Source organism: Panulirus ornatus, chromosome 29 (assembly GCF_036320965.1).
Source record: "Panulirus ornatus isolate Po-2019 chromosome 29, ASM3632096v1, whole genome shotgun sequence".
Taxonomy (NCBI): Eukaryota; Metazoa; Arthropoda; class Malacostraca; order Decapoda; family Palinuridae; genus Panulirus; species Panulirus ornatus.
Window position 1 is genome coordinate 11,476,577 of NC_092252.1, and position 19,808 is coordinate 11,496,384.

The following is a 19,808-nucleotide window of genomic DNA, read 5'->3' on the forward strand; positions in this document are numbered from 1 at the left end:
CACCCACACACACACACACACACACAGAGCAGTAGGCAGTGCAACATTATGCACATAACACAGGTGTGGTTCTTACCTCTCACGATCAACCTCATAAATTTCCCAGAGTCGAGGAGAGAAAACTGGCCCGCCACGCGGAAACACTTCAGCAACATCGCTGTTGGTCGTGTATGCCAAATGACAGAAACAGCTGTTGCATCACGGCCGTGAGGTACAATCGCCGCCACACTCTCACGTGACCTTAAGTGTATGTTTGTGCGTGCGTGACTCGGCTCTTCCCCGCCCCTCTAAGTGCCTTAAAAATCAAGTCTTGACACTGAGGCCAAGGCTGGCCTGGAGCCTCCAAGTATAAAGGCGTGGCACGGCGCCTGCCACACAACACTCCCTCGCCGACCTTCCCCCCTCGACATGTTTTCCAAGGTATCTAGGGGCTGGGGCAACCTCGAAAATCCATCGAGACACGCAACCCAGAGATAGCAGTGCCACGAGACTATTTCAATGAAGCATTTCAGGAAACCCTCCGAAAGACGAAGAGAGAAAAATGCGTGAAAAATATTTCAATGTCCCTTTTTTTTTCTGTGAAAACTCAATTACCTTTTTTTTTCTCTCTCTCTCCCTGCCACAGGCGACCCTGGTGATGGTGCTGGTAGGCGTAGCTCTAGCCGCCCCGGACGACCTGTACGGCGCTCCTGCGCACCCCATTGGCTACAGGGAGGTCAGTCAACTTCCCCACACGCTGGTCACGAACTGAAACTTCCGAGGCAATTCAACCCCGAAATGATATCAAGATATCTGAATATCAAAATACTTTAACAACTCGACGATGTTTTAATAACGTCGCACTTTGCGTTCTCATTTCCAGGAGCCGACGCCGTACAATTTTGCCTATGGAGTTCAGGACGAGTACGCCGGCACCGACTTCGGTCAGACTGAGGAATCTGACGGTAAAACTGTCCGTGGCTCCTACACCGTCCTCCTCCCCGACGGTCGCAAACAGACGGTAAGAAAAGGTTGAAGCAGGATACATAGCCATTCAATTGTCTATAGCAAAATCTCTAGATAAAACCTGTACTGTATTACGTATTTAAGCTTGTGGTCTCTGGCAGGTGACGTACGTGGCCGACGACTACGGCGGCTACCAGGCTGAGGTCAGCTACTACGGTGAGGCCCAGTACCCCTACGAGTACGGTCCACCCGTCACCTTCAAGCCCCAGTACCAGGACTCGTACCATCCTAACCCCTCGTATCAATAAGACTTCCATATCTCTAGTCATCACGTCATTATCTGTCCTGTATCCAACGAGTGTGTATAATATTAGATATAAAAATGAAAACTTAAAAGGAATATCATAAACCTAAAATACCACAACTTTCATCAGGATGATTACAGCCTCTCCAAGGGCGAGGCCTCTCTCTCTCTCTCTCTCTCTCTCTCTCTCTCTCTCTCTCTCTCTCTCTCTCTGATAAGCGCACGGCACAGTCTTTTACTTGCGGAAATGGAAACGTAAAATCTCGTCTTCCTGCAACACCACCTCTTCTGCCAATCCAATCGTTCGTCCACTGCTCTGAGGCCAAGTGAGCAAGGAACCTGGCTATTGGACCGGGAAAAACTCTTACTTCCACTAGCATTCAGCTTTCACCTCCACCCCAAACTACCGCAAACGCGTCATTCGGGAGGCGAGGCGTTCCTCTATCCAAAGAATGACAACCTTTCCCCTTCCAATGATAAGGGTTTCTGGTCTTGAGCCAAAAGATCTCTTACAACTTCTGCCGCATCACCATCTCCTTCGATTCTCCTTTCCTACTTTTTGCTTGTCTTTTCTCCTCGAAGTCCACCCTGGATACCTAACATGGTCTCACCGACTAACCGTACATCTTCCTTAATCCTATGTTCCCTCGTATCATCTCTCCATAGAAATCAAAAGGTAATTTACTCTGTGGATGAAAGCAAGTCAAATGGACCACATGATATCCCGTCTCGGACCTTCATGAAACGTGCTTCTGAAACTACAACATTGACTTGCCTGGTTGTTCCACTTCGGTTTCAAAACCAAAATCCTCTCCTTCTCGAAAGCATCCCCTGGTATATAAGCTGTTCCAAGAAAGGGCGACCCTTCCAACCCCACCACCTACAGTCCTACCGCTCTAATTTTCCCTACTTCCGAAGTCTATGAATCTCTACTCAGTTCCTATTTCCTTAAACATCTTGAATCCGTCCACAACTCTTATCGTCAGCTCGGCGAGATTCACTGGTAAAATCCTTTCCCAACTTTAGTAATGTCAGCTCATCCCTTCTCTTACGAGACTCTGGAAGTACCCTGTGTTGAAGTCCTTCATACTTCGAATATTTTTTCAAGGTGCGGTATCGGGGTCTGCTCTCCAAGCTTCCCTATTTCAACTTTCCTTCATCGTTCTATTCTCTTATATCCAGCTCCCCCTATGGCCGGTCTATCTTCTTAATCATGAACGGAACAAATTTTCCCTTATATTTTCTCTTGTCAACAGCAGCATCACTTAGGATTAGGTCTTATATCCGAACCTGTTCTGCTACAATCACGGTTTCCCATGGTGTTGCAGACCATGAATCATCACGGGTCCGCCTGGTGTCGGGCACGCGTGGATTCGAATCCTTGAGTGCAGCAGTCAGCCCACAACCAACCCAGGAGCTTATCCTCCCCTCAAGTGTTTGTTGATAAATAGATACTTAGCTCAGCGTGGAATATATATATATATATATATATATATATATATATATATATATATATATATATATATATATATATATACGAATAAAGTGTATATGAACGCGCACCTTCATAGAACATACAACGCTCCAACAGCCAGGATCGAACCTGGGACCCCTTGTGCACAAGGGGTCCCAGGTTCGATCCTGGCTGTTGGAGCTTTGATATATATATATATATATATATATATATATATATATATATGGTAAAGTGTGTGGAAGAAGAAAGTTGAGAGTAAATGTGAATAAGAGCAAGGTTATTAGGTACAGTAGGGGTGAGGGTCAAGTCAATTGGGAGGTGAGTTTGAATGGAGAAAAACTGGAGGAAGTGAAGTGTTTTAGATATCTGGGAGTGGATCTGTCAGCGGATGGAACCATGGAAGCGGAAGTGGATCATAGGGTGGGGGAGGGGGCGAAAATTTTGGGAGCCTTGAAAAATGTGTGGAAGTCGAGAACATTATCTCGGAAAGCAAAAATGGGTATGTTTGAGGGAATAGTGGTTCCAACAATGCTGTATGGTTGCGAGGCGTGGGCTATGGATAGAGATGTGCGCAGGAGGATGGATGTGCTGGAAATGAGATGTTTGAGGACAATGTGTGGTGTGAGGTGGTTTGATCGAGTAAGTAACGTAAGGGTAAGAGAGATGTGTGGAAATAAAAAGAGCGTGGTCGAGAGAGCAGAAGAGGGTGTTTTGAAATGGTTTGGGCACATGGAGAGAATGAGTGAGGAGAGATTGACCAAGAGGATATATGTGTCGGAGGTGGAGGGAACGAGGAGAAGAGGGAGACCAAATTGGAGGTGGAAAGATGGAGTGAAAAAGATTTTGTGTGATCGGGGCCTGAACATGCAGGAGGGTGAAAGGAGGGCAAGAAATAGAGTGAATTGGAGTCATGTGGTATACAGGGGTTGACGTGCTGTCAGTGGATTGAAGCAGGGCATGTGAAGCGTCTGGGGTAAACCATGGAAAGCTGTGTAGGTATGTATATTTGCGTGTGTGGACGTGTGTATGTACATGTGTATGGGGGGGGGTTGGGCCATTTCTTTCGTCTGTTTCCTTGCGCTACCTCGCAAACGCGGGAGACAGCGACAAAGTATAAAAAAAAAAAAAAAAATATATATATATATATATATATATATATATATATATATATAAGTGGAACAGACAAAGTACATTACTACAAGGTTAAGAAACGGGGCAATACAGATTTAAAACTCTCTTCCAGTCTTAGCCAGGTACTCATTCATCGACCAGTTATGTCGATTCGTTTATGTGATATATCTATCGACCTATCTATTCATCTATCAATGGATCTATTCCTATACTTATATTTTGCCAATTCTGTTTGTCCACACACACACACACACACACACACACACACACACACACACACATATACACACGACTTGAACCTTATGTTTATGGTGAAGGTTCGTGTCTTATTCCACATCTTATTGGCTGTCAAAGCAGTGCAGTAGTACTACTACTTCGATCGGCCAGACTGTTTGAGGGTGCGGCGTGCAGTCTTGAAAGCCCGATGGAACCTGGCTGATCTGATAACATGTGGTACATCTTTACCCAAAGTACTCTTGAGATTTTTCTCTAACTTGCTTCATAATCTTTCTAAATCTAAAAGAAGAGTACAGAATAATACCTTCTAGCTCCGGATAATTACAGTATTATCATTATATAACGTGATCCGATTAATTACTTTTCGCTGGTGGTATTTTGCTGGACCTACCGTAACTATTAACCAAATTAGTTATAACTGTATAGCAACGGAATGTTGAGAACCGTCTTCAAGGATTTTTCACGTGTAAACTATAACTCTCCTACTGACGTTCCACAGAACAAGGTCTGATTATTTATATATATATATATATATATATATATATATATATATATATATATATATATATATATATTTTCCAAAAAAAGGAACAGAGAAGGGGGCCAGGTGAGGATGTTCCCTCAGAGGCCCAGTCCTCTGTTCTTAACGCTACCTTGCTGATGCGGGAAATGGCGAATAGTTTAAAAAAAAAAAAAAAAAATATATATATATATATATATATATATATATATATTTGCCCGAGCCGGGCACTTAATTCAGCAACCGGTAGCGAGGAGAGGATGAACAGGTAGGTAGGCGGACTGTGGACAGACTAACGTGGCCCATGAACCATACCTATGCAGGCTCGACCCCGGGCGGGCCCGTGAATGCGTCACGGTCAGTTCCTCTAACCGCTAAACCACGGTTGTTCTGCTGCTCAACTCTGAAAGGATCTTTGCGGGTGGTGTTGCGCGCTTGTGTGTGTGTGTGTGTTGTTTGTCAATTTCCAAAACACTGCAATTTCTCCAAGTCTTAAACACACGACGACGGAACCCAACGCGATGCTTACCTGGAAAATGTATACGATAACTACCTTGTCGAGTCACAGTACTGTCTGGCGAAGGTATCAGTCACGAACAAACGTCCTGCATGAAACAAAAGAGGACAGAAAACACATGAAACTCGTATGTGTGTGTGTGTGTGTGTGTGTGTGTGTGTGTGTGTGTGTGTGTTGCGCCAACTCACAATAATGTTTATTCTCAAATCCATGTAACTGCATAAAATACAATAATAAAAACAAAAATATATCCACCAAGATAAACATGAGGCACAGTCAACTCGAGCGCAGTCCCACCTCCCGAAAACACCTCCGCACACTGTACTAATGATAGTTGCTACCCTCCCGTGCATCTAGGGGCAAAATTACCGCGGAGTTCTGATACCAGCTGACCAGCACGGCGCTGAAAGTGACGGCCCTGGAGGCTGATCCAGAAATAGTCGCTGTTCGGTCGGGCGAGACCGACCAGCGGTCCCATCCATTTTCCCGTACGTGTTGATGTCTGTGGTCGGAGGAGGGCGCGACCGACCCCCAACGCTGACGGCTGAAGGTTTGTGGGTGTGTGTGATCACCCACCGCCGCCTTCAGGGTCGCCCTCCAGGCATCCATATATAAGTGAAGGGTCCGCATCAGAGCAGCATCATTCTGGCTACGGCTTCCCTCCTCCTCCTGCTCCTCCTCCTCCTCCCATCACAGATCCACTTGAAGCAGCTATGGTGACCAAGGTGAGGTTCACAATTCTTCTGTGTGGGTGATTTTTCTATGTTGAAAGAGGCGTTTTTGCGAAGATTCCTCTAATGCCACCATGTTTTCACATGCACATCTCTAATATGTTAACAAGAAGTCGGAATAATTTCAATCCATTAAGAGTCATAAGTACAATAACTACTCAATCTATATATGTACTCAATCAGGACACACACACACACACACACACACACACACACACACACAAACAGGAAGGAAGGTCAAGTGTAATTGGCTCACCTGCCTCGCAAAGGTGGCATAAGCACTGTTGAACGACCGTACGCCAGACAAACCAGCCGCCATAAACAGATCGTAAAAACTTAAAATGTCGGTCATATATCCGTGAGAGAGAGAGAGAGAGAGAGAGAGAGAGAGAGAGAGAGAGAGAGAGAGAGAGAGAGAGAGAGAGAGAGAGAGAGAGAGAGAATCCCCTGGCAACGTTCAGTCATCTCGTCATTGTTTCCCCAGGTGGCACTAGTGGTGCTGGTGGTGTCGGGTGCGGCTCTCGCCGTCCCTGCTGACCCCTACAGGCCCGTGCACCCGCCCGCCTACCATCAGGTAAAGTACCTCAGCACCCAATCCCCCCTCCTGAAAGTGATGAAGAGTTCGTTCGACACACGAAACGAATGTCTTGCCAAAAAAATAATGCTGATGTTCTTTTTTTTTTTTCTCTCTCTCTCCTGAACACGTCTAGGACCTGATGCCGTACCAGTTCGAGTACGGCGTGAAGGACGAGTACTCGGGTAACGATTACAGCCAGAACGAGGTCTCGGATGGCAAGGCTGTGACCGGCTCCTACACAGTCCAGCTCCCCGACGGTCGCAAGCAGACGGTAAGGTGAAGCGAAATCGAGCACCAAATGTCATGATTACGTGACAGAAGTGACCCAGGGTGGCGCACACTCCTTAGGTGTTTGATATATAGTCCCAATTCTTTTCACAAGTGCCTCTCGTGAATTTTTTGTGTGTTCTACCCACAGCTCTCTTAATCACTAGCAAAGCAAGTCTTCGCCTCTTTGTACATAAACGTATAGGGTATCCTACAATGATGACTGTCCTCACTGTTGCTGCCTCCAATCTCCGACAGGTGAACTACGTGGCCGACCACTACAACGGCTACCAGGCTGAGGTCAGCTACTACGGTGAGGCCCAGTACCCCCACGAGTACGGTCCACCCGTCACCTTCAAGCCCCAGCATGGATCATACCAGCCCAAGCCTTCATACCAACCCAGGCCATCATACCAACCCAGGCCTTCGTACCAGCCCAAGCCTTCATACCAGCCCAGGCCATCATACCACTAGGACTGCCTCACCCCATCACAACCAGTTCAAGAGAGTCACACACACCAAAGACCTCCCTTACTATGCTCTAAACTGTAATCCATGTAATGTATGAAGTAAGAATACAAATAAATATATGATTCAACCACGAATCTACTGAATATTACCAATCACACGTTAACTAACACTGCCACGTCCGAGTCTTCAAAGAAAATATTTCTTGACAAACACAGAGAAATGGGCAAAAATAATCATAACACGAAGCGTAAGGGGACTTGTATAATACATTCACATGAGCGTGTGTGTGTGTGTGTGTGTGTGTGTGTGTGTGTTTTGCTATCATCACACCTCCTGAACCAGGGATATCGGTTCCATATAAAGCAAACGCTGCTGCCAGTGGCATGTATACCTTTTCGTCTGCTAACAGACATCAAAACAAACACTGGGAGACGTGGCGGTTTGTTTCTCTTTAGTGTTAACAAACATCTTAAAAAAACGCATGCACCATGAAATCACACTCACGTCTGATCTTATTGAGAAAAAAAGATAAATACAGAAATCAAGGAAAAACTTACTGAACTGAAATTCTCTATACTTAATCCCGTTTTCATTCGGCCATAACAGCTATCTGAAGGCATGTTTACAGGATTTTTAGCCAGTCTAGATCACACGAAAATGCAGTACAGCAACCCTACCGTACACGTCTTTATTCCTAATAATAATCCACGATTATTCTCTCATCAAATAAAAAAAAAAACCTACTGTACACCTTTTGAAAGGCATAAACATCTCCCTTCAGCAACAACCCTTCCAGCACCAGGTACGACCAATGAGGGCGCAAGTACGACCCTTGGCTAAGATGGTGTCGCCTGTGACCTCTAAGCCATAATAATACCAAAAGGGTCGTATGGTTCCTTGGAGGTTCAGGGGACGAACTTACAGTACCACAACTACCTAACGACCCCTCTTCATCCCTGTCGTCAGGGACCTTTAATGGTCAACTCTCACAAACGACAAAATGTCTGTCGGCGGACATTAAGACTCTGGGTTCCTGGAAATTCTTCCAAATCAGGAAAATATAAAACACACCCTCGACTCCCGCCACTAACTAATACTTCCCTCACCCCGGCAGCTGACATGGGCAGCGGGAGGGCACGGGAAATCTCCACGACCCGATCAAACGACTTATCTGTTCGGTAGCGGAAACACGCCGGTCGGGAGCAGATGAAGTACTGCTGTTTAGAGAGGAGATAAAAAAAAAAAACCCGGTGTGAGGCTTAGGCGTATCGCGTCTGCAGTACGGACGATAGTTTTCGCTTAGCATGGTTTGCGCGTCCAGGAGTACGAGCCCGTCCCAGAGAGGCAGAGGTCCGGAATCATCAAACTGTTTGGGAATCAAACAAGAGGAGCGACTGCTCACAAGAGCACCACTCACATTCAGCGGGTGTCATCTAGCGACAGTGGGATCATGGGTCTGAATCACAAACGTCACGCTGTGGACCATGGAGTATAAAGTTTACGTCACAGACGTACCGGTACGGACCACAGAGCACAATGTGTGGGTCACAGACGTACCGGTACGGACCACAGAGTACAATGTGTGGGTCACAGACGTACCGGTACGGACCACAGAGTACAATGTGTGGGTCACAGACGTACCGGTACGGACCACAGAGTACATGTGGGTCACAGACGTACCGGTACGGACCACAGAGTACATGTGGGTCACAGACGTACCGGTACGGACCACAGAGTACATGTGGGTGTCACAGACGTACCCGGTCCAAGCCACACGCTTATCGGTCTACGTCATAAGCGCACCGGTGTGGACTCGGCCTGCAGGACAAACACTGGTACACACCGAAGATAAATCAGGCTAGTTACATCCATCACCATCTGCCAGCCCACACGCTGCAGCGTGGACAAGATATGACAGGCACACGACGAACTTCAGAAAGAGTCTCAGGAGCAACTTGAGGATGAGAAGGCCGGGGGGGCCCTCACGTATTCCGTACACGGATCACAAGCACGATGCAGGTCGGGTCAGTGCGCCAGGTTCGCGCGGCGCCAGTTCGGGTCACAGCGGATGTCTCCATGAGAAAAGAAAAAAATTACGTAACGTCTGGAGTACAAGACCTCCCCAGGGCTTCGTGTCCCCTTTCATGCGCTACTTCCACTCTCATTCCCAAGATGTATTTACCGACGTGCACGAGTGGCCCTCCAGCCCCCACGGAGCGAGACGCGACCAACACACCGATACCAATGAGCTAACTAGACGAATTACGAGGTGGACAGAGGCGGAGCATAGCACCCTAGTCCGTTCATATGATCCCACATGTGATATATATAAGCGCAGCATACCCGACCACCTATATAACTGTGCACAGGATGACCCAGGCAAAACATTCATCGCTCCAACTATGAAACAAAATTTGCCCCGTTCGGCCTCAAACCATCGGTTTCCCGACCTGCGTGACAAGTTTACAGAACTGACCCGAGCTACCGCAGTGAACCTAACTTGGGAGTGTTTATATCACTTGCACCCAAATGCAGCGAGACTATCTCTCACCTCATCCTTATCAAAATAGGTGTACGAACACCTGTGTTACATCACAGCATAACCACCATCAACAAGAGAGCACGACCTTTCAAAACGACTGGACGATCCTTGGCTTAAGTAATGCCTGACCCAAGGGTCGTGCCCTTGTGCTCCAAGGGATTATCAACAACCCGAAAATAATAAGATTCAGTCCTCGACTCTTCCCTTATGACCTGCAGCCATCACTAGGAACATATAACCGGCATGTTATGTCATCTCGGAATGACACAGTTTCAACGCAAAGCAGTTCTCAACGCTGTATCAATTCTGAGCGTCACATACCGAGTCTTCAAACTACGACGCAGTCAGATCCAATTTCCATTAAATTATTAGCTGTCACTCTTATGGTAAAACTGTTATAGAAAACGTTAATCATGATTCATTACTAATTCTGATTTATTTTTTTTCCTCACTGACGTTGCTCGACAATGGATTTCCCCTCCAACGATAAGCAAACAAATTCTCTTCATTTGCATTTGTGCAATGATCACCACCCACACCTTAACCTCTTTAACACGACGGTACGAACCTTGAGCACGACGGTACGAGCCCTGAACACGACGGTTCGGTCCCTGAACACGACGGTTCGGTCCCTGAACACGACGGTTCCGTCCCTGAACACGACGGTTCCGTCCCTGAACACGACTGTTCGGTCCCTGAATACGACGGTACGATCCCTGAACACGACGGGTCGGTCCCTGAACACGACGGTATGATCCCTGAACACGACGGGTCGGTCCCTGAACACGACGGTACGGTCCCTGAACACGACGGGTCGGTCCCTGAACACGACGGTATGGTCCCTGAACATGACGGTACGATCCCTGAACACGACGGTACGATCCCTGAGCACGACAGCACCATCCCTGGGCACGAAGATACGATCCTGTTGTCCGGAGGTACGAATACCTGAACACGACGCCCATACGATCCGTCAGAACTCCGTTGCGATTCTTTGAGCACGAGGCGACGGCGCAACCAAATTGGGTATGTGGGTGTGAACTCTTCTGGCCTGACCCCTGGGTGGGTGTTGGATAAGAGGCCTCGTCAGCGTACCCAAGGGTCGTCCCGTCGTTCTCAAAGGTATGACGCCAACCCTCCCTCCCTCTTACCCTGTCCACCTACCGTGTGGAGGGGAGTCACGGAGTCAGCGAGGACCTCCTGACATGAAGGATCTACAAAGGACCCTCTATCTTTAAAGGGCGTGGCTGCATGTCCTGGTTTAGCAACCCATTCTCAGCGATACAACCAACACACACACACACACACACACACACACACACACACACACATATACAAACCTCAGCTCACTTACCTCTTACTCTCGCTATTAATCGGTCCTTACCTACGCTCCGAAAATGCAAAACAGGACTTAAGATACATTTTTACGCCTGGTAAATTCTAGAAATACAACACTTGTCATTGTTGTAACACACATCTTCAGCAGCTTCCTTATTCACCCTACGTGAACGCCCTCCCAGCTTAATAATTACGGCGTGTCATCATCCCAAGTACAATCACATCGATAACTTACCACAACGGAACCCTCACACTTTTAAAACCATATGCAAAATATCGATTACTTAACACGGTATCGAAATATCATGAGAATCATCGGAAAAAATATTAAGTATAGACAATAAACATAAGTAATAGTAGTAGTAGTAGTAGTAGTAGTAGTAGTAGTAGTAATATTAATACTAATACTAATAATAATAATAATAATAATAATAATGTAAAAAAGTATATAAAACTGTCTTGTGCGAGTGGGAAAGGGGATCGAACCCCAAAACTGGCAACAGCGAACATCTTAGCTGAATCCCGGTGACCCACCTGACCAGTGGCCAGCAAATAAAATATCACCTGGACTGCTTTCTGGAGGAGCGGGGCGGGTGACCAGAAACCCGCCTGTACTACCACCCCAGTAACCTTCACCACGCACGTACCTGAAGAAAAGAAGAGAGAAAAAAAAAGATTTTGAAATCAAGCAGACTCAAAACTACTTTGGATTGCTCATACACATAATAAATACCTCTCTCTCTCTCTCTCTCTCTCTCTCTCTCTCTCTCTCTCTCTCTCTCTCTCTCTCTCTCTCTCTCTCTCTCTATCTATCTATCTTTATATATATATATATATATATATATATATATATATATATATATATATATATATGAAATGCCTGAGGACAATAATACGTCTAGCGAGATGAACTGATCATGTAAGGAATGAGAGCGTACGACAGGGATGTGGCACTAACCACACAGTCTGGCTGAGGTAGGCTGACCAAGGTGTGGTGAAAAGGTTCGGCCACATCCAGGGGGTCCTGCAGCTCAATGGCTGCGCTACACTCAGAAGCAGGGACACGATGGATTCCTATGACTGTACTTCGTAAACTGGTGATGATACAGCCTTGCCAGAGATGACTTTTCACTTCCGGCGTGGCCTTCAACGGGATGACTCCAGTAACACACACACACACACACACACACACACACACACACACACAAACGTATGTATTCATGTATGTATGTACGTATGTATGTGTGTGCAGACCTATACGCATGTTAAAACATTCTATAACATGTATTCATGTATGTATGTACGTATGTATGTGTGTGTGCAGACCTATACGCATGTTAAAACATTCGATAACAAGGTGAAGTTCATGATTCAGTCGTATAAACTCAAGTGATTTTCTAATAATCTCATTTGTGCGTGTCGTCGACTGTCTTCCGAGGCTATTTGTAACGAAATAACGTAAAGCATCGAGCTACGAACAGGTTATTATGCAGTCGAGGACGACAGCTACGAACAGGTTATCATGCAGTCGAAGACGACAGCTACGAACAGGTTATCATGCAGTGAAATGATTCAGAATTTTACCAGGTCGGTGGCAAACTGAACTGATGCAATTACTTCATGTATCTGAAAGAAAAGAAAAGAAAAAAAAAAGGAGGTAATGGCGGTACTGTGAATTTAATGAAATCAGCATCACCTCTGAACGAAATGTCGCGCGACACGAAAGTGGAACATGAGAAGCCTTTTTCCGACAGCCACCACCGACCTTCAAGGTGTCTTCGAACGCTTGAGACACCGCCTGCAGGCATTAAAAATACAGAGGAATGTTTGATGGAGAAATGTGCCTGCCACACAAGCCTGGAGGTGCTGGCTGGTTTACACTGGCCTACGGTTCACAGAGCCGCATCGAGCAGGGAAGCAACACGACTGCTTGCTCCCACACAGAGGTGTGAGGAAAGAGCACCTCTGTTGCGTATGACAGGGAGTATACGCACGACAGGGAACATGCGTACGACAGGGAGTATACGTATAACTGGGAGTAAAAACTGGTCCTAAATTGGCCTGGGGTACAACTCCAACACGTATTTATTCACAGAGGCAATCTCTAATACGTGAACAACGCGACGTATTTACTGGTACGATCCACGTTAGAGAGAGAGAGAGATAGAGAGAGAGAGAGAGAGAGAGAGAGAGAGAGAGAGAGAGAGAGAGAGAGAGAGAGAGAGAGAGAGAGAGAGAGTGCGTGTGCGTGTGTTGGTGTGTGTGTGTGTTATACGCCCATAGGCTTCTCTGTCGTAATTAGCGTGCGTCAGTGCCCAGGCGTTTGCTCGAACACGTCAATTCCTCCACTGCGTCCCCTTCAACAGACAGGGTGACCCAGAGGCAAGGACTCTTACAGATGACAAAAACTACCAAAGAGGAACAAGAAAAAAATCGCTTTGATGTGCGGTGTGGCAAGAAGCCGTCGGAGGTCCGACCTGGTGAATGTGACAAGTAGATCAGGCGCCCCTCCCTTGCTCGCTCACCCTCAAGCACAATGACCCGGGAAAATCCTACTTCAACTTGCCAAGTCTTACCCAACCGGTTCTCAACTCCAATAAAATGACGTACTGCTGCTGCAGGAATCTTAACGGCTGTGGAGTAAAACCAGCAGCCTCTCTCTCTCTCTCTCTCTCTCTCTCTCTCTCTCTCTCTCTCTCTCTCTCTCTCTCTCTCTCTCTCATTCTCTCTCTCACCCGCTAAACTCCCGACTTCATTCCGCATCAAATCAAAACACCGGGAGGGAGGGCGTATGGTAACCCCGGGAAGGTGCTCTTCGCAGCCAAGTAGAAGAACCTTCCAGTCATGGCCACTCCAGCAACGCCTTGACGTCACTTGGACGCTCAAGGATGCTGGCTCAGCCTCTGCCAACTTCGTTGGAGACGTTCTCGGTGATGGGCCGCGGGCGCTGGATGTTTATGCAACATTGGACTAGTTAAGTCACCTTGTCTGGCATCTACGTTCCCAATACGTAGGACATTCTACAATGTAACTACTTGCCCTGATACTGGAGTCAGCGCAGCCTTGAGATGCAAAACCCTTTAGAAAGAAGTCCTGGGGTACATACAAATTCAATACACACACACACACACACACACACACACACACACACACACACACACACTATATATATATATATATATATATATATATATATATATATATATATATATATATATATATATATATATATATATATATACATAATCCCTGGGGATAGGGGAAAAAGAATGCTTCCCACATATTCTCTGGATTTATATATATACACCATGAGCGAGTAGCGTCAAGAACAGATGGCGGAGCCTTAGAGAAAAAAAAAATTCCTCTCTTGCCTTCTTCCTCTGTCCCTTCCCGTAGCCCGTTTCCTGCTAGACAATGTTCAAATCGAGGCCATCTTTCGCTGAGACTGATCTTCATCACTTTACATTTACTGGGGTTGAATTTCATCGACCCCGCATCTGACCAGCTGTGGAGTGTGCCTAAACCCCCTTACAAACTGATGCAATCCTCATAAACCTCGACTTCCCTCAAGACCTTGGTGACATAAGCAAACGTGTTCAGGTACAGTCAACAGCATAAATCAAGATGAGCAATGGTCCCAGGACCAAGCCTGTAGAACGCCACTAATGATCCCAACCCATTTCGAGAAGGATTCAACTCTAGACTTCCTGCGTCCTTCGTTCCCTCCCCTCCACTAAGATAATAAGTCTATCCATCCAAGGCGCCTCCCGTTTACTCTTCATACCGAAGCTCGTATGACGGACGGTCTTAAACACTTACTAACACATACGCACAAATCCACCGATGTTTCCATCTCTGTTGTGACTAGTGTTTGTGATTACTATAAGTGTCGGGGAGGGAGCGAGTTTTACATGCGTTGCCCCATCTCTTAACTTTACCATATACGTACCTTGTCTTTATTCTTGTATATGTATGGACACACACACACACACTCATTTCTCAGGCTAGAAGGGAGGATGAACACCTGGGTTTGGCGTAGGCAGACTGCCACGACCACGATTCGAACACATACGGGTCCGACCCCAGGGCTGGCCCGTGCTGACTCAAGGTCAGCAACGGAAACCACTACACCACGGAGGCCAGTTTAGCAACTGATGACAGCCAGATGTCCCTGCACAGACACATGCCGGAGAGGAAATATCAATGATTTATATTTCATTCAGAATTCCTAATAATCGTAAAACGCAGCCTCACGTACCCCGCGGTATCGGTATAGAATGACACTTAACATTGGTGAGGTTTTATCACGTCATTCTCCACTCGGAGGAAGTCATATCATTATGGCTGAATTTCTTTCTTTCATCTTAATTTTTCTTTCTGACAATCGGCACCTTAACCCTGATTTTTTCCCCCCCTGACCCGTAGGGGTCAGGTCAAAGGCAAGTGACGTCGAGTGTAGAGTGAGGATGCGTCTAACAAGGTCGAAAGGAACGTTTATTGTCTGCCGAAGGCGTAGCGAAGAAGCGTCTGCCAGGAGTGATATAGATCCTGGCTCTTCGTGAAGGACATGGTGGAGAGTCTGGTGGCGTCTCCCTCCGAAGTGAAGACGACGGCGAGGGATGGTGCGGATGGAGATGACGATGTACTTGCGTCCGATCGCGAATGCTGCGCGTTTCTAGTTACTGAATGACTTTAACCTGAGCGACGTATCTTCACCAGCGGTGCCGGGCTACCGATGCTGCTGCTGGCAACACTTTTCTCTTGTTGGGGCTGCAGTAATGCACCAGCTCCTGCCAACATTAAGCGTCACTACAGCACCGTGACAAATGACTTTACACCGTTCCTCAACGACCACCATCCGCATCTCGTCCTCTGAGTACTGATTGATGGCTTGGCGTCTGACCAGACCGTGGAGTGTGTGGTCAGAAGCTCGGCAAGTTTACTCTCGGGTCGCCGTACTGTCGTGCTCAAGAGGTTTTTATAGCGTTAGTTACTGTAATGCTGTCCTTACACACACACACACACACACACACACACACACACACACACACACACACACACATACACACACACCGGCACGACGGCATTTAGGGAACAAGCGTCCCTAATATAAAGCTCTGGTCCTGGCAGCTCGCCAGCAGGCGAGCCATCCAGGAAAGGTGCTATGTAGGTTTGTAAATGACCAGCATCTGATACAGGAAGGTGTCTGAAGCCGGGTAGGCTTTAAGAACAATCATGCCGTGGCTCTGGAACAGCGACGTGTGACGAAGAGCTCGGGAACACTTATGCCGAGGCTCTGGAACTGCGACGTGTTACGAGGAGCTCAGGAAAGGCATGTCACGCATCCTTAAGCCACCAACATGACGGCCTTACCTTACTAAATGCCTTCTAGTCATTCCGCATGCCAGGTAACTCCCCTCCACCCCTTCCTTTCCCCTATATTCCTTGCCAACAGCGGAAAAGCTCCCCCCTTCCATTTCCTGCTTTTCCCCCCCTGACACCACCCCCCATCTCGGTCCTGACCTATTATGACATCAACAAGATCACACCAAAGGTCAGGTGCCAAAGAAAGGCCTTGCGATATATAAGTGTGTGTCACCATCTGCCCAGCACAGTCTTCTCTGGGCAGAGATCAGCACACACTCACAATGTTCCACAAGGTTGGTCACAGTGCATCATACAAGCCAAGACAGTGTTGGGATACGTGATTGTAACGAAAGTAACAATGTCCCATTCTCCAGTAAATTATTCATATTCACTCGTCAACTTTTCCGATTTTTCTTAAAACAGAAAAATTATCGGGCAGGTATTCTATCCCGACATTTTTTTTCTTTTTTTACTAATGTCAATAGATGGCGATTTCTAAAATCTATCACTTCAGTCTGTGCCTATTTTCTTCCCCTCCCGAAAAGGGCTTAAAAATTTCTAGTTAATGAATACCATTACATTTTATTTTCCCCCGCAAGCGGTGTTGGCGAAACCTGGCAACTCGTCCAACTTTTTTCCCAGCGTGTTACTATCTGTTTTCCCTTTTTGTGTGTACGTAATTCCACACTTTTCTTTGCACCGCTTCACGTGGAGATTCATCGACTTCCCCCATAGAAAAACAAAGTTGGAATCATCGAAATCCCAACAAATATATATATCTTACACTACGTGTGCGTACACAAGATTCTTAAAAAATTCACTGGAATATTTTTAAGCCGAGGTCCAGAGCAGAGGGTGTCGGAGGATAGGCCCTACCCGCGTTCGCGTTCCGTTTCAGTTTTGTTTCGGGGAAACATAACCAACCACGAGACATTCTGTTTATGTTCGTGTTTGATGGCTCATAACGTTCCCTGTATTTCGGAGCTTTTTCGCGGTCTTCATTCCCTGTACTTTAACAACGGTGAGGAATATAACGAACTCTGTGCTGGACGAAGCCATCTCTTCTCGCGGGCCTCAAAGAGAACGCACTGCGATATGACAAGGATTTTGGGTTCATTCGCGGGGAGATCGCCGGTCAGCGTTCTGGCTCTGGTCGTTCACGCATCTGCGAGTCACCGGGTCCACCACTCATCATGACAGACTGTCGTTGTAAAATCCTTTCGGCATAATAATCTACCGAGTATATTCAAGTAGACAGCGCCATCGCCGCCAACATGTTCTTCGAACACCACTGTGAAGAAATGGCAGCTTCGTTGTGTGACCGTTCAAACTGTTTGTGGAGAAAAATATTTTGGTTTGTGCCTCAACTTTGAACCCACGTTTTACCGGGTATTTCAAAAAAACCCTCTCAATCTTTTCATTCTATTCATCTGCTTGTGGGCCAACTGGTAACAACTCTATAGAGAAAGAGTTATTGTAATTATTGAAATTCCCGAGTTTCTCAGGTCGAGTTGAAAATAAAGAAAATCGATTTTCCTAAACGAATCGCCTCCCGAAAAGACGATCAGATATGAAAATGAAAAAGAAATATCCCAACTCGAACATGCGAACGGACGTTCATAGGAATCTCCATGGCTGCAACTTGTTCTGTGCTATAAGGTAAGGTAATCAATCCAACAAATACACAGGCGGATGTGAAGTAACTAATTACTTTACCTCCTTTTACACCTGGTCAAAATGCCAGGGAAAAGGTTAAGTCGGCTATGTCCGGTATCGCCTTCATATTAAATGTTCCCACTCCAGTACCTCAACCCAGTGACCCCCCGCCCACCGCCACCTGGCTGGCTGGCTGGCTGGCTGGCGAGCGAGCTGCCCATCCACCACCATCTCTTCCCTCCCCTTCACTACTTCGAAGACCGGTGGAGGAGAGCATGGTTCTAACTCCACGTATCCGGCAGGTGTTCCTGTTGTGCCTGGTTGGCGTGGTTGCAGCCCTCCCCCAGTACTACCAGCGACCAATCGAACGACCTGTGTACATCCCCGTGTACGAGAACTTCGACTCAAACGATGAGGTGAGTCTTGGAAGTGCCATTGGTAACGAATGTGAAACCAGTTTCCAGCAACATGATCCCTCTCATGTGTCAGACCCAACCGCTGGCTAGCTACCATGACATAATGGACGGGCCTCCGGTAACTGGGGTAGGTTTTTTTTTCTATTCTTTTTATTCATGAAACATTTAACTAGTAAAGGTCAGTGTCTGCGAAACCGGGTCAATCATGAATTGCTGGAAGTAAAGATGCGAGAAAAAAACTGGCAGAAGTGACACATCAAAACTGATCTGGATAACCTACTTCTTTTGTGTGTGTGTGTGTGTGTGTGTGTGTGTGTGTGTGTGTGTGTGTCTTAAGATCCCACACCTCCACAGCAGCCACGGGCCTGTACGAGTCTTCATGAAACATGAATCCTAGTGTTTCCTCTACCACTCACCACTACACCAGGTCTTTAGCTTAAGAGGTTTGGTATGCTAGGACACCCATGAACTCTATATCTCTCTCTCTCCCCCCTTCACCCACAGGATGGAGAACCATACCAGTTCCACTACGCCGTCAACGACGCCAGCGTGGGCGCCTATTACCAACACTACGCGAACTCCGATGGCGAGAACGTCGAAGGCTCCTACACTGTGGAGCTCCCTGACGGCAGGAAACAGACGGTACGATCCCCCCATCTCCCCACTAACGTTTCCCTAAAATGTCGAAACAGGACTACTCCTGGGTGTGAGACATAGTGAGAATAATAAGCTGAGCCGATATCACACCATGTTGTCGTGTCGCTTACCAGAGCGTCTTGGCTCCCTCTGCTCTTTCTCTCCCACTCCAGGTGAGTTACGTTGCTGACCCTGAAGACGGCTACATGGCTGAGGTGACCTACGAGGGAGAAGCTCACCACCCTCAGGTCTACGCTCCACCCATCACCTACCACAACGTAGTGCGGCCCGGCTACGGCTACCACTGACCCCTCTAAACATGGCCAACCCTAAAAAAATATGTTAAAAGTTAACTAGTCTGTCTAACATACTCCTGTTACATAATAAAACAGCTGCTACGGCAGTTCAAAATAGTCTGATGTATTCCTGCTGACCATACCTCGTGCAACTTCATCCCAGTGAGACGTGCATTCATCATACACACTTACATGATCACTAGCTAATGCTCAAAAATATTCAGATTATCTTGTATGCAAAGGAATCACCGAATATCTGGGAAAAAAATTCATAAAGCTGTTCTTCTTCCACATGTGAATTGCTTTTGTTTCTGTTCACATATCAAGTAATCTGTAACGCATATATATATATATATATATATATATATATATATATATATATA

At 46.6% G+C, this 19,808-nt stretch overlaps 3 protein-coding genes across 3 annotated transcripts; all 3 read left to right on the top strand.

The window, feature by feature from the left end:
• The first annotated feature begins 366 nt into the window (after window positions 1–366).
• On the top strand, window positions 367–1,340 carry LOC139758103 (cuticle protein 19-like). The gene is made up of 4 exons (XM_071679190.1): window positions 367–420; window positions 626–715; window positions 863–1,000; window positions 1,107–1,340. Exons 1-4 carry the CDS (start codon window positions 409–411, stop codon window positions 1,251–1,253), a joined length of 387 nt encoding a protein of 128 aa, XP_071535291.1. The 5' UTR covers window positions 367–408; the 3' UTR covers window positions 1,254–1,340.
• Window positions 1,341–5,770: 4,430 nt separating this feature from the next.
• On the top strand, window positions 5,771–7,302 carry LOC139758101 (uncharacterized). The gene is made up of 4 exons (XM_071679188.1): window positions 5,771–5,853; window positions 6,344–6,433; window positions 6,570–6,707; window positions 6,962–7,302. Exons 1-4 carry the CDS (start codon window positions 5,842–5,844, stop codon window positions 7,175–7,177), a joined length of 456 nt encoding a protein of 151 aa, XP_071535289.1. The 5' UTR covers window positions 5,771–5,841; the 3' UTR covers window positions 7,178–7,302.
• Window positions 7,303–16,662: 9,360 nt separating this feature from the next.
• On the top strand, window positions 16,663–19,543 carry LOC139757948 (pro-resilin-like). The gene is made up of 4 exons (XM_071678886.1): window positions 16,663–16,714; window positions 18,380–18,493; window positions 18,998–19,135; window positions 19,303–19,543. Exons 1-4 carry the CDS (start codon window positions 16,703–16,705, stop codon window positions 19,435–19,437), a joined length of 399 nt encoding a protein of 132 aa, XP_071534987.1. The 5' UTR covers window positions 16,663–16,702; the 3' UTR covers window positions 19,438–19,543.
• The last annotated feature ends 265 nt before the right edge of the window (window positions 19,544–19,808 follow it).

What these genes read in the sequence shown, in the direction of transcription:
- LOC139758103 (XM_071679190.1), top strand. An exon ending in ACCCCATTGGCTACAGGGAG is followed by an intron (nt 716 to 862) that starts GTCAGTCAACTT and finishes TCTCATTTCCAG; the next exon opens with GAGCCGACGCCGTACAATTT. An exon ending in CCGACGGTCGCAAACAGACG is followed by an intron (nt 1,001 to 1,106) that starts GTAAGAAAAGGT and finishes GGTCTCTGGCAG; the next exon opens with GTGACGTACGTGGCCGACGA.
- LOC139758101 (XM_071679188.1), top strand. An exon ending in ACCCGCCCGCCTACCATCAG is followed by an intron (nt 6,434 to 6,569) that starts GTAAAGTACCTC and finishes GAACACGTCTAG; the next exon opens with GACCTGATGCCGTACCAGTT. An exon ending in CCGACGGTCGCAAGCAGACG is followed by an intron (nt 6,708 to 6,961) that starts GTAAGGTGAAGC and finishes AATCTCCGACAG; the next exon opens with GTGAACTACGTGGCCGACCA.
- LOC139757948 (XM_071678886.1), top strand. An exon ending in ACTTCGACTCAAACGATGAG is followed by an intron (nt 18,494 to 18,997) that starts GTGAGTCTTGGA and finishes CTTCACCCACAG; the next exon opens with GATGGAGAACCATACCAGTT. An exon ending in CTGACGGCAGGAAACAGACG is followed by an intron (nt 19,136 to 19,302) that starts GTACGATCCCCC and finishes CTCCCACTCCAG; the next exon opens with GTGAGTTACGTTGCTGACCC.